We start from the raw sequence: 12,691 nt of genomic DNA, 5'->3' as shown, positions 1-12,691 counted from the left end.
TTGTTCATTAATTTTCGTGAGATTTTGTCTGGTTTTGGTAGTATTCAAATTACCCTCTCTCTCTCTCTCTCTCTCTCTCTCTCTCTCTCTCTCTCTCTCTCTCTCTCTCTCTCTCTCTCTCTCTCTCTCTCTCTCTCTCTATATATATATATATATATATATATATATATATATATATATATATATACATATATAATATATAATCTTTCATTTATTTATTACATACTGACCAAGATCATCGTTAGAAAGGAAACCTGCGAAATCTCTCCATTTACATTCCCTCAAATCCTTTTTTTATTTTTCTATCAGATATCTCCCGACCAACAACTCCCTTACCTTTATTTATATATATATATATATATATATATATATATATATATATATATATAGATATATAATATCATATATATATATAGATAGTGTGTGTGTTTTTTTAAGTCGATCGCTGATCATGAAGCTCGTGTGTTTGTGTAATCTATTATGTACTGCGGGGTTGAACTGTTTCGGCAAACATTTGCCCGAAAGTGAGCGATGGTTAAAACATGGTCGAAACAAGATTAAAGCATGGCGCAGCTAATTGCATCGGTTGGTTCTATTCGCTATTTTTCGGGTTCGTCTGTTGACTTTTAATTAATCACCCGGTGTGATTTGGTTAAGAATCTCCTCTTTTCTCAATTTCCTTTTGCGCAGTTTTTCTTTCTTCTTCTTCTTCTTCTTCTTCTTCTTCTTCTTCTTCTTCTTCTTCTTCTTCTTCTTTCTTACGCCGTTTATGATTATGTTTTTGTGTAGCAGACAATTTTTCTGTTTAGATTATCTTGTCAGATCCGATGTTGCAGACTTTCCCGCTTAGATATGTATGTATGTTTGCATGTAAGGGTATATATATGTATTTATGTATGTATGTTTGTAACTACGACTCATTCCAATTTAAAGAATAGGTTATAATATTAGCACTAGGGTATTATTTGTCTTTTAATAATGAACATATGTTTATTTTACTTCATTTTGTCGTTATAAATTTTAGGTTCATAATGACTGTGCAGTGGGGAGCAATTAATCCAACGATAATTTGTTTTTTAATTACCTTAGAGTTTTCTATTAAATTACCGTGTTGTTTGGCAAAGCGGGGAACACTTGATACTCTTTGCCTTTCATTATTTCCCCTTAGGTAGTTTGTGTTTTACGAATAATATTTAATGTTTACTCAGTTTGTTCTTTGGAAGCTTGAATTTCAAAGCTGTGTCCTCTGGAGAATTGTTTCATATGAATAGGTATTAATAATAATAATAATAATAATAATAATAATAATAATAATAATAATAATAATAATAATAATAATAATAATAATAATAATAATAATAAGTTTACGTAGCTTATTTGTTTAATTGTTTTTCTTTCATTTAAGTTTGATATTTTAATTTTTTTTGCAAACTTTATGTTGCATCACTTTCACCACTTTCTTTTCAAGAATATTTCGTAAATCTCTCTCTCTCTCTCTCTCTCTCTCTCTCTCTCTCTCTCTCTCTCTCTCTCTTCCTTCCTTCTTCTTCTTCTTCTTCTTCTTCTTCTTCTTCTTCTTCTTCTTCTTCTTCTTCTTCTTCTTCATAAGAATAATTCAAGTCGGGCTGACGCGAATTTCACCTGATTTCGGCAAGAGTCCTTGTATATTCTAAAGAGACTCCACGTCAGCGTTACACGGATGCTCTCAAGCTCCTCATTAGATTGAGATAACCTCAGTAGTGTTTTCTCTCTCTCTCTCTCTCTCTCTCTCTCTCTCTCTCTCTCTCTCTCTCTCTCTTGCTTTCGTATTAAAATCTATATCCTTTATACTATCTAGGTGTATGTGTCTGCTTCAGTTTTCTCCACTGATGCTGCACCTCTCTTTTTTTTCTCTCTCTCTCTCTTCTTTCTTCTTTTTTCTTCTCTTCTCTCTTCTCATTCATCCTCCACTTATACTCTCATTCGCCTCTTGCCTCCTCTCCTTGATGTCTAAACTTCCTCTTCCTGTTTCTGTGCTCAATCCATATTTTATTTTTTCGTGTTTTTATTTTTTCATTTTCTTGGTTCGTTCTCGTCTCTGTTTTGTTTCTTTTTTCAAGTACAACTCTCCTCCTCCTCCTCCTCCTTCTCCTCCTCCTCCTCCTCCTCCTCCTCCTCCTCCTCCTTCTCCTTCTCCTCCTCCTCATCCCCTTGCATTTCCTACTCCTCCACCTCATCATCATCACCATTATTATAATTTTTCCTTTTTATCTTCCTGTCATCTTTCTTTCGCCCCATTACCTCCTCTGCAAAGTTATATAAAGACATTTTTTTCCTTTCTGCGCTTCTAGTATTATTTTATCATCCTCCCTCTCCTTCGTCCTTTTACTTCAGCATTTCTTCATAACCCTCCTCCTCCTCTTTCTCCTCCCTCCTCTTTCTCCTTCCTCCTCCTCCTCCTCCTCCTCTCTCTTTCACACCCTGACACTGCCGCCCAATCCCCTCTCTCAGGAGCTTCGTTAATATCTCCTTATAATCTCCTTCAGTCTCCTCCTCGTGCATTCACTTCCACTAAACCTACTTTTTTTTCTCTCTCTCACTCTCGAAAATAACATTTGTTTTCTTCTTTTCTTTTTCTCTTTTTTCTTCTCTCTCTCTCTCTCTTCTCTCTGTCGTAGCTGTATCGACTGATGAGTCAATACTACTTCTTTGACTTGATACACCGGAAGTGAGTAGTACTATTATTGTGTTTTTGTTTCGAGTTGAGTGTCTCATCTTTCATATTATATGTATAAATATTGTTATTCATATTTATTATTTCTCTGTAGGATTCTGCTCGTAATTGATGATATTTATTATTCATGTATATGAATCATTCTTGCTGCTAGATATCGAGATATACTCAAATTATTTTATATTATGCGATATGCTTTTATTATAGCTTCACACAATTCTCTCTCTCTCTCTCTCTCTCTCTCTCTCTCTCTCTCTCTCTCTCTCTCTCTCTCTCTCTCTCTCTCCTATTTCCACACAGACGAATATCCCCTAAACATTTTTTTATGGTCATTAATATTTAAATCTATTCAGCATTTAAGTCACGCTCACGCTTTAATTGGTTGGTATTCATTCGTTCTTTCCTCAACCTTAATGGTTTTCATTTCTCATAATAGCCATAAATGACCTATTACCCCATTATTATTATATATATGCATACATACTACATACGTACATACAATATGTACATACATAACATACATACATACGTACAACATACAATTATATATAATATATGGTAATAAGTATGTATATATTGATATTATTATCTTATACTATATAACAATACATATACAGATCCTATCTACATATATATGCAGTATATATTATATATAAGATAATATATATAACCATATATGTTACATATATATATAGATATATGTAATACTATAGTAATATCTATATCATTCTATGTACTATGATTTTAGGATTAGACAATTATAGATTAGACCATAGTATTCTTTTGTACGTGCAAATATCATCTTAATTGTCGTTATGACATATTATTTTGATTCGGTGATTCATATTCATTTTTCAGATTACTTACAACTCTAACGTAGTTTGTGTAACAGACACAATTGTGATAGGCACGAGTCGGCTTTATGGAAATATTTATCATTATAAGAATATGAAGACGAAAGTTTTCAAGAACATCTGGAAGGTGTACAATCGTTTGCAAAGGAACCTTCCGAAAGTACAAAGATTATAATCTGAAATTATGACAGTGTGAAAACGTTGAAATAAAATGGAATAAAAAAGGCAAAACATGTAATTCATATGTATAGAAATCAGGGATTAGGTAATGGGAAAGCGAGTTTTGCTTTTTTCATAATCCATTGTATAGTATCAGTAAGAATATAGTGATGTCCAGGAGTTCATGATCTACACACGCACACACAAACATATATACATACATACATACTACATTTATATATATATATATATATATATATATATTATATATATATATATATATAATATATATATTATATATATATATATATATATATATATATATATATATATATATATATATTTGTGTGTGTGTGTGTGTGTGTGTGTGCGTATGAATTTTGATCACATCACCGTGATTCATATACAGGCATTAAGCTACAAAAGTCCTCACTTGTTGGCTGAGTCGGTAAAGGCGTCACCGAAGTCCCGATCTCTCCTCAGTGCGCTGGTTCGAATCCACGAGAGGACGAAATTATTATCAACTAAAAAATCCCCTTCGGTTAACATATTTGAAAATATATTAATTCCGAGATAGAGCGAATTGGATATTAAAAGAGAATTGTTGCTCAATGCATATATATATATATATATTCCCGCTATTTGGGTACATTTTCTCTCATTCCTTTTCTATTGAGGTTAATTGCATTGTTCGCAGGTACAATTTTGTTTATTAAAGAGAAAATGAAGTATAGACTGATTCTAAATCTTGATAAAAGATAGTTTATACCAACAATATATATATATTTACAATTAGTAAATTAATCTTTTTGTGTTTTTCGAACTGTATAATATCAGTTAGGGTGCCAGAGAAGAAGAGATAATGTACGTAAGAGCAATATGAATTGCCATCATAACCCGCTGAAAGAGACTGTTTTTTTTTCGAAGTTTTGAAAACTTCATTAAAGGAAGGAGAGAGAGAGAGAGAGAGAGAGAGAGAGAGAGAGAGAGAGAGAGAGAGAGAGAGAGAGAGATAAACGTATCACATATCACCAAACGAGAGAAAGGCTTTTTCGTACCATTTATTTAAAGAGTATGACGTCAGAGAGAGAGAGAGAGAGAGAGAGAGAGAGAGAGAGAACGCTAGCCCCATCTATGATTGCACAACGCAAACATCGCTGACTTTCCCGCCGCAGCAGTGTCATAATGCTTCGGATCAGCTTATGCATATGCAATATGGCACCACAACGACATGCAATATACGCTCGATAGGTAATTGCATACCATTGTATATCGTTTGTTGAGGGCACCGGGGCGTGTTTTCGAATTGATATGTAGAACTTGCTACGTAACGTTTATTTCCGCTGCCTTCCGCGTGTGGTTGTTTTGTGTCCTATTTCATTTCAGTAACAGGAATAACCGTTTTTTAATTTCTATTTTATTTTTTTCGAAAGCTTTATCATTTTTTGTGTACGTAATTTCATCATGGTAATCCGCATCTTCGATGAGGGTGGACTAAGTTAAACGCGGCGTCTATTTACCGTAGACTTGTGTAATTGTATTTTTCTTGTCTCTTTAATATGAAATTTATCGATACAAGCTGGAAAAATGAGTTTTTGCGATATTGCCTCTTTACGAATCTAAGGATTAATGAAAATATTGGACAAACTTATTTAATTAAATTTCGAATCGCATCCAAATGAAAAATATATTATTAAAACAAAATATGTTCCTGGCTCTATTTTTCTCGCAGAAACTAGATGAAAAATATGCTCTCAATTGTATAAAATCAGTAGAAATATAAGGTGAACAGACTTGTAAAAAATATACATTATATAACACTTCATGTCTATATTCAATCTAGTGTGAAATATCTATTTTTGAAAATAGCGGATATATGTAAATTTTTGTCATATTTTCATGAGAGGGACAAGTAATATTTACAATTCGTACGCTTGGTAAAGAAGGATTTTCGGATAGATATCTTTATAAAACGATAAGTTAAGATAAATGCCAACTAAATCAACTAAAACATTTTAGTGGAGAATTGTCAAAGAATGATAAGAATCCCAAGAAAGAAGGAAGAGAGAACAAAAGAGGGAAGGAAAGTAAGGGTCGCGGGAGAGATGCAAATCAGAAATGTCGTTTATCGCTGATAGGACAAAACTCGCCAGAAAAATTCCATTTCGCTGGCAGCCTCTCTTAGCCTCTTCTTTCCCGCTCCTTTCTTATCTGGGCCTTGTGGAGGGAGATAGGTCACGGCAGAGAGGAAAACTTCAGCGTCTGCTTGTTTTGTTGTTGTTGTTGTTTTTATTTATTTTTTAACTGGTGGCGCATGCGCTTGTTTGATTTGGTTGTCAGGACACGATGTTTTATGAATAAGCGGAAAGCCTGTTCATTCAGCTTGTATGTTTTATATATATATATATATATATATATATATATATATATATATATATATATATATATGAAGATCACTTTAGCCAGTGCAAATGTAACCATCTCTCTCTCTCTCTCTCTCTCTCTCTCTCTCTCTCTCTCTCTCTCTCTCTATATATATATATATATATATATATATATATATATATATATATATATATATATATATATAGAGAGAGAGAGAGAGAGAGAGAGAGAGAGAGAGAGAGAGAGATTACATTTGCATTGGCGAAAAAAAGACCTCTTCAATTGCCTATTTCTTGAAATAAAAAAATGTAAAAATAGGACACACCTAAGACGAAAATAGAATAACCATCTCACACCCATCACATCGTCACCACCACAGACACCCAAGTAGTGGTAGAATTCCCCACCACTGGAAATTACCACAACTTTTCCAGCAGGTCTGATAAATGACGATGCATTTAAAAGCAACTAGCTCCCGCCCCGACCCATACCCTATACCCTGTGTCTACCCCCAAGGGAAGCATTCAGAACACCCCCTCCCTCCAATCCCACTGGGCTCTCACCGTCCTCTACAAAAAAAAAAAAAAAAAAAAAAAAATGGAGCAGTTATTTGCATGTAATTTAGATTCTCGCTTTGACCACCGCCCACTTCCGCCGCTGCAATTAGCAGGTCGCTGGAAAATTACGGACGGTCCGTGCGTGCAATAACTGCGTGGTAGTTGGTCGTAAATCAAGTTGCGTTATTCAGTTTCGTTTTATTTCGATGTGCGATGCCAATAAGCTTTTAATGTGGCCATGTGCATAATGTGTTTCGGGATCAAGTGGTTGTTAGTACTCATCCTTTTTTTTTATCAATATAATCCCAATATCCTTTTACTACATGTATCTATTAAGTTTTCTTTCGCAGGGTATTTTAAGTGTTTTTGGTTTTGAGTATACTAGTATCACACATATATATGCATAACACACACACACACACACACATATATATATATATATATATATATATATATATATATATATATATATATATATGTGTGTGTGTATACATAATAACAAATAATCATACATACATACATACAACATACATACAACATAATACATACTATATATATATATACATATACTATATATATATATATATATATATATATATATATATATATATATATTTGCAATTAAAAGGCATTTCCGCTTTATAAGATTAAACTTATCTAATTACATCTGTTTTATATAACTCTGCAAAGTGCATTATTAACACCTCTTGTTTATATATTATATATTTGTATGGGAAAAAGAATATATAATGAAGTATGCGCTGATCATGTTTCTATTTTGAGAAGATTTTTAAAAATTCATTTTTGATGTTCCTGTCAATATGACAGATGTATTTAAAAAAACCTGTGAACGAAAAATGGGAAGGAATGAGCCTGAAAAACGTAGAAGGCAAGATAAAATGCAGATGGTAAGTAGCAACTATGGATAGAACATAGAACAAGAAGCTCTACAGTGAAAATAGTAGCACAGATAAAGATAGTGAAATTTAGCCATAGATATCAGAGTTATGGAATAAGGGAACAGAACTGAGGATGCAAATAGAGCTGAATCCAATCGTGAGAGTGAACGTGGCTGAAATCATTTCCATACAAATTCATGTGTGATCATTATGTGTTGTAATGCCTGGCAACTGTGCTAAATGTGATGTCTGTTGTGATTATTACTGAGTGCTCTGACATAATTTCCAATAATGATATGTCATCACGGTAAATGATTCAGTAATGAGAGATTGAATGATCTCACGAGTTTCCCTTTTTTCACATGCACATATTTTACTATTGCGTTTTTACATTGACTTTTCCGCTTCCACACCAAAAGGCTTCTCCTTGCAAAATGCAACATCATTAGCATTGTGCGAAGTGCAGAGACATTCATGCAAGCAATGCATCTCAGCAGCGAAATCTAGTGAGAGAGCGCCGAAAGTATATGACACTGGTTAGCGGCATAGTGAGAATGAGAATGAAGGCTCTGCATCAAGACAGTGTCAAACCTACCTGGCGGAGGTGCGAAATTCCCCCCGTTTCGGGATGCTAAGGATGCTGGTGCCTGTCTCCGTCCCGTTTCTCTGTCGGCATTTCTCTTATCGCCTTCATCATCATCAGTAGCGTCATTATCGGCATCGTTATCGTTTTCCGTCTTCCGTTTTCTGCGATCTGTCTTCGAAATGGTATTGTAAGGGGACATGGAGGAACCGGACTTTTCTTTGGATTTCATCTCTCCGTTTCCATCTCGTTCGGTGTCTGCGCCTCTCTTTTCTCCCTCGTTCCTTTTCCTTCCTTCGGGTTTCGGAGTCTGTTCGCGAGACGCGACGGTAGCGGCAGATGACTTTTTGTCGGGGTACGAGTTTATGGGCTGCTGCTGCCGCTGGTGTTTTAGTGGGTCTCGAGAGACGGGGTTCGAGTCTGTCCCCGAGTGTGTTTCTTCAAGGTCATTTTGCGACGTCAGGGGATGGCGGAGGGACGTCGGCTGGGCCTTCATGCACACTTGCCTCCTCGGGTCTGACAGTCGAGGGCAAGGGCGTTTGATTTGAGGGGACTGTGGCCAGGCAGTCTGTCTGTTTTTCTTCTCTTCGTGTCCCTTCAGCGGGTGATGACGGGATTTATTCTTTCTGTCGAGGCTGCCTAGAGGCTCTTCTTGGATTGCGTCTCTTTCGCATTCTATAGAGGAAGAAGAGGAGACGTTGGTCAAAGAGGAAGAGATGGAGGAAGAGGAGGAGGAGGAGGAAAGGGGAAAGGAGAGGCTTTCTAAAGGTAAATTTCCCCTACGAGTCTTTTGGGAAATTTTCCCTCCCGATGTATTAGGTGACGGAATGAGAGGAAGAAAGGAGGAGGTGGAAGAGGAGGAGGAGGAGGAGGAGGAGGTATTCGAGATGGAAGATGGGGAGGGGGTGGGGGTAGCCGCCTCCCCTCCCTTTGCTCTCGCTCTGTGTGCCATCTGCGGGGACGGAGAAGGGCGCTGTTGGCCTGGGGAGATTAAAGTTGAGCCACAGGACTGAACACCCAGCGACATGTTGCCTCTGCCCTTCCTCCCCTCTTCTTTTCCTGTTTGCTTAAATTTGTTCACTTTTCCGGCAAGTCCGGACTTGGCCGATCTTAAGGAGGGACTTCTGGAAGTCCCCTCCAGCTCATTCTGGGTCGATTTGTACGTCCTTGGCCTTACAAAATGACTTGGGCTTTCAGCGGGACTAGTGGAAGCCCCGCCCCTTTCTCCTCTTACTCCTCCTCCTTCTTTCCCTCCCCCGTCGGCCTTACAAAGGTTAGCATCATCTTTTTCTGCCCTTTGGAGGAAGTCATTTAAGCCCAAGGATGCATTACCCGTCGAGGGCTTTTGTATCTGGGATCTATGTATACTCGCAGGGCTCTCAGGTAGGTCCTGAGCTTTGCTGGTCCTCTTCTTGTCAGGTTTTAAGACTCCGTCGGAAGTTTGAGCAGGTTTTACGACGGGGTCGGACTCTGTTTTATTCTGATCGTGTTTATGATCGTCACCGCTATTTTGTTTGTCGCTCTTCCACCGGAACAGAGGCAGTTTGCTACGGAGCATCTTCTTCCCCTTTTCCAGCGTCATTTCTCTCTTCCTGGCGCTGTCTCCCTTTCCGTCGGCTGTCTTATTCCTCGTCGATGTCTTTGCCTCTCTTTTTTTCTTATTTTTGGAAGCATCACCCTTTCCGTCATCCGTCTCCTCCACTTGATCTATATCACAAAACTGAAAAATGTTGGACTCGGGGGCTTTTTTGATCGTGTTGTATTTCCACGAGTCAGAAAGCCACACCAGAGACTCGTCCGAGGTCATTGAGTCACTCGATGACTTCATCGCCAGTTTTCCCCCCGTGACGTCAACGGTTGAGTCGTCAGGGGGACGTCCCGAGGGAACGTCACTGCGCAAGTGTGTCATGTTTTCGTAAATGACTTCCTTCCCCTCATCTTCTCCTTTCCTTACGTAAGGGACGTTTTCGTAAACTTCTTGGGATCCCTCATCATCCGGTGTATACGCTCGAGTGGTTGTTCCGTAGTGTCCGTCGACATTGTCATATTCGCCCGTTTTTGCTTGTATGTTATTTGCTCTCAGGCGCTCGAGGGCAGTGGCTCCGTCCTGTGCCCCTGTCCATGGGCAGAGGATGTTTTCGTAGATTCGTGTTTGTGCATGAGTGGCACTGCGTTCGTCAAAGTCGTGGTAGGTTTTGGTGGCAGGGTTTGCCGCTGGGATGCGCAGTTGCGTTGCATTTGTCTGCTTCTGTAGCCTAAGGGTGGGTGGAAGGCGGACTTTTAATTCTCCTTTTGTTGTCAACATAAATGATTCAAACATAAAGCTTTTGGGGTTTATAGTTTTAGTCTATACATTCTTTTCAAGGCATCTATATGGCTCTAAGGTTCAGCAAAAACTGGTGTTGTTGATGTTGTTGTTGATGATGATGATGATGATGATCTCAACCGAAGAAGTAAGTAAACACACAAACACACACACGCACACGCTTATTGGCTCTAATGATCAGCATTTAGTTGACTCTCCGTCTTTTAGTTAGGTTCATTAGTGAAGATATATATGTATATATTTTGTTTATAATATATTTACTATATACACACACACTCTCTCTCTCTATCTGTCTCTCTAACATATTATATTTACCTTCTTTGGTTAGAGTTAATATCGTTCATCCGTTGATTGACAGCATTGAGACCATTTTGTCTTGGAAGAGCTGTGGGGCCTTTGAGCCTTCCAGGCCCCCTGGATGCTCCCGTCTCCTGATGGTTGTCCAGGGGGGAAGTCGGGGAGGTTCTCACAGCTGGCAGATGCTTGGTGGGTCTTCCTCCGCCTCCGCTTCCCGCAGAGTTGTCTCTGGGGGCTGCCTTCTGGGGCAGCCTATGGAGGGTAGGAGTCGGAGAGCGATTTGACCGCAGAGGTCTCGTGCCCACATACCTGCCGGACTCCGTGGTGGCCAGGGCCAAAGTGGTCCTCGAAGTGTCGATGGCCTTAATGTCATCGGAGGACCTGTTCGAGCCTTTGTTCTTGCTGCCCCTGGAAAGGGGTCTTGGTATGCTGGAAGGCTCCGTCGTTGCGGCGGCGGCGGCGGCCAGTTTCTCGACAGATGCTGGGGTATCTTGGGCCTCCTTTGGCTGCGTAGTAACTGTGGCTGGAGAGTCGAAACACCCTGTGGGGCCTCTGGTCCCCCTTCTTGCCCTACCCACACCTGCGGTAGGCACCATCACCCCGCACGGACACACCACCATAGTTCAGCGATCACAGAATGAAAATTTGAGAGACTGTTTTGCTCCTCCCACACCACTTGGAACTGTCTAGGCTAAAAAGAACGCTAATCTAAAACACACCGTCCGAAGTGGCGTTCACCTCAAGCCATGGATGACAGTTTTCGAGAGCAGGGTCGCTTATGACGATGGGTATCGCAAACCCTACGAATCAACCCTGCGCGGTTGGCACTATTGTAGTTGTGCGCGATCGGGAGGTGGAAACGGCACTGGATTGTCAGACGCAAGATCCAGTATGTATATATGGCACTCTGGCCTGAACTCACGTGGAGAAAGAGTGACTGCGCGTGAGCGGTTGTCCAGCTACCAGATGAAACCAGATATTCCGTTTCCCATTCGGCATCGAATTTCCCCAAATCGAAAGCCTTTTTCCCCTTTCACGTTTCCATACAACGAATTGCAGGCATAAAGAAAAGGGTGACAGGATCCGGGGTGCAAATGACTGAAGGTGGTTAGAGCATGTGCAGATGCTATCTTGCAGCTGGTTTCCAGGTTTTGCCTTGGCAAGAGAAGCTGGAATCGAGCCCGGAATCGATAGAGGGAGAGAGAGAGAGAGTGAGAGAAAAACAAAGTGAGAGAGAGAGAGAGAGAGAGAGAGAGAGAGAGAGAGAGAGAGAGAGACTAGAAATAGAATGATGTCATAGTTGGGAATTCCCCGTCCTTCCAGATGTGTTTTCCCATTCGAGGAATTCCAGCATCATCTCATTCCAGCCATCGAGATTTATGGCGGAAACTTGGTAATTGTTGTGAAGGACGAAAGATGCTGGACGCAGTTAAGGCTTAAAAAGTTTTCCGTTTCTGGAAACAGTTGTCGTTCTTTGTTTCACGACAGTGAACCAGGACACATAATCTTCAAATACTGTAGTATTTCAAAATTTTGTATATATATATATATATATATATATATATATATATATATAATGTATATGTATGTTTGTATGCATACATACATACATACCTACATACATACACACACACACACACACACACACACACACACACACATATATATATAATATATATATATATATATATATATATATATATATATATATATATATATATATATATATGAGAAGTATTCAGCACGCAACCACGTGTGGAGCAGAAATAAATTTCAGACACATCGATGTAAGTGTGGTTCAGTTGGGAGCGCCCTTGCCATTCAATTGAGATAGTACCGTGGTTCGTTCCCCGATGTGAGTTAAATATATTATACATATATATACAGTGTATATACATATAATAATAAATGCAATCTA

The 12,691-nt window shown here is 38.8% G+C and overlaps 1 protein-coding gene across 1 annotated transcript in view; it reads right to left on the bottom strand.

The window, feature by feature from the left end:
- Window positions 1–10,785, bottom strand: part of LOC135197926 (uncharacterized) — a 65,051-nt gene extending 54,266 nt beyond the window's left edge. Inside the window, exon 1 of the mRNA XM_064225184.1 lies at window positions 8,163–10,785. Within this exon, the coding sequence (XP_064081254.1) occupies window positions 8,163–10,470 (2,308 nt within the window). The 5' untranslated portion in view covers window positions 10,471–10,785. The remainder of the gene's footprint in view (window positions 1–8,162) is intronic.
- Between the last annotated feature and the right edge of the window lie 1,906 nt (window positions 10,786–12,691).

This window comes from Macrobrachium nipponense, chromosome 21, assembly GCF_015104395.2.
Source record: "Macrobrachium nipponense isolate FS-2020 chromosome 21, ASM1510439v2, whole genome shotgun sequence".
In the NCBI taxonomy this organism is placed as follows: Eukaryota; Metazoa; Arthropoda; class Malacostraca; order Decapoda; family Palaemonidae; genus Macrobrachium; species Macrobrachium nipponense.
The sequence above is the reverse complement of the archived record's forward strand: the minus strand, read 5'-3'. Positions and strand labels throughout refer to the sequence as shown.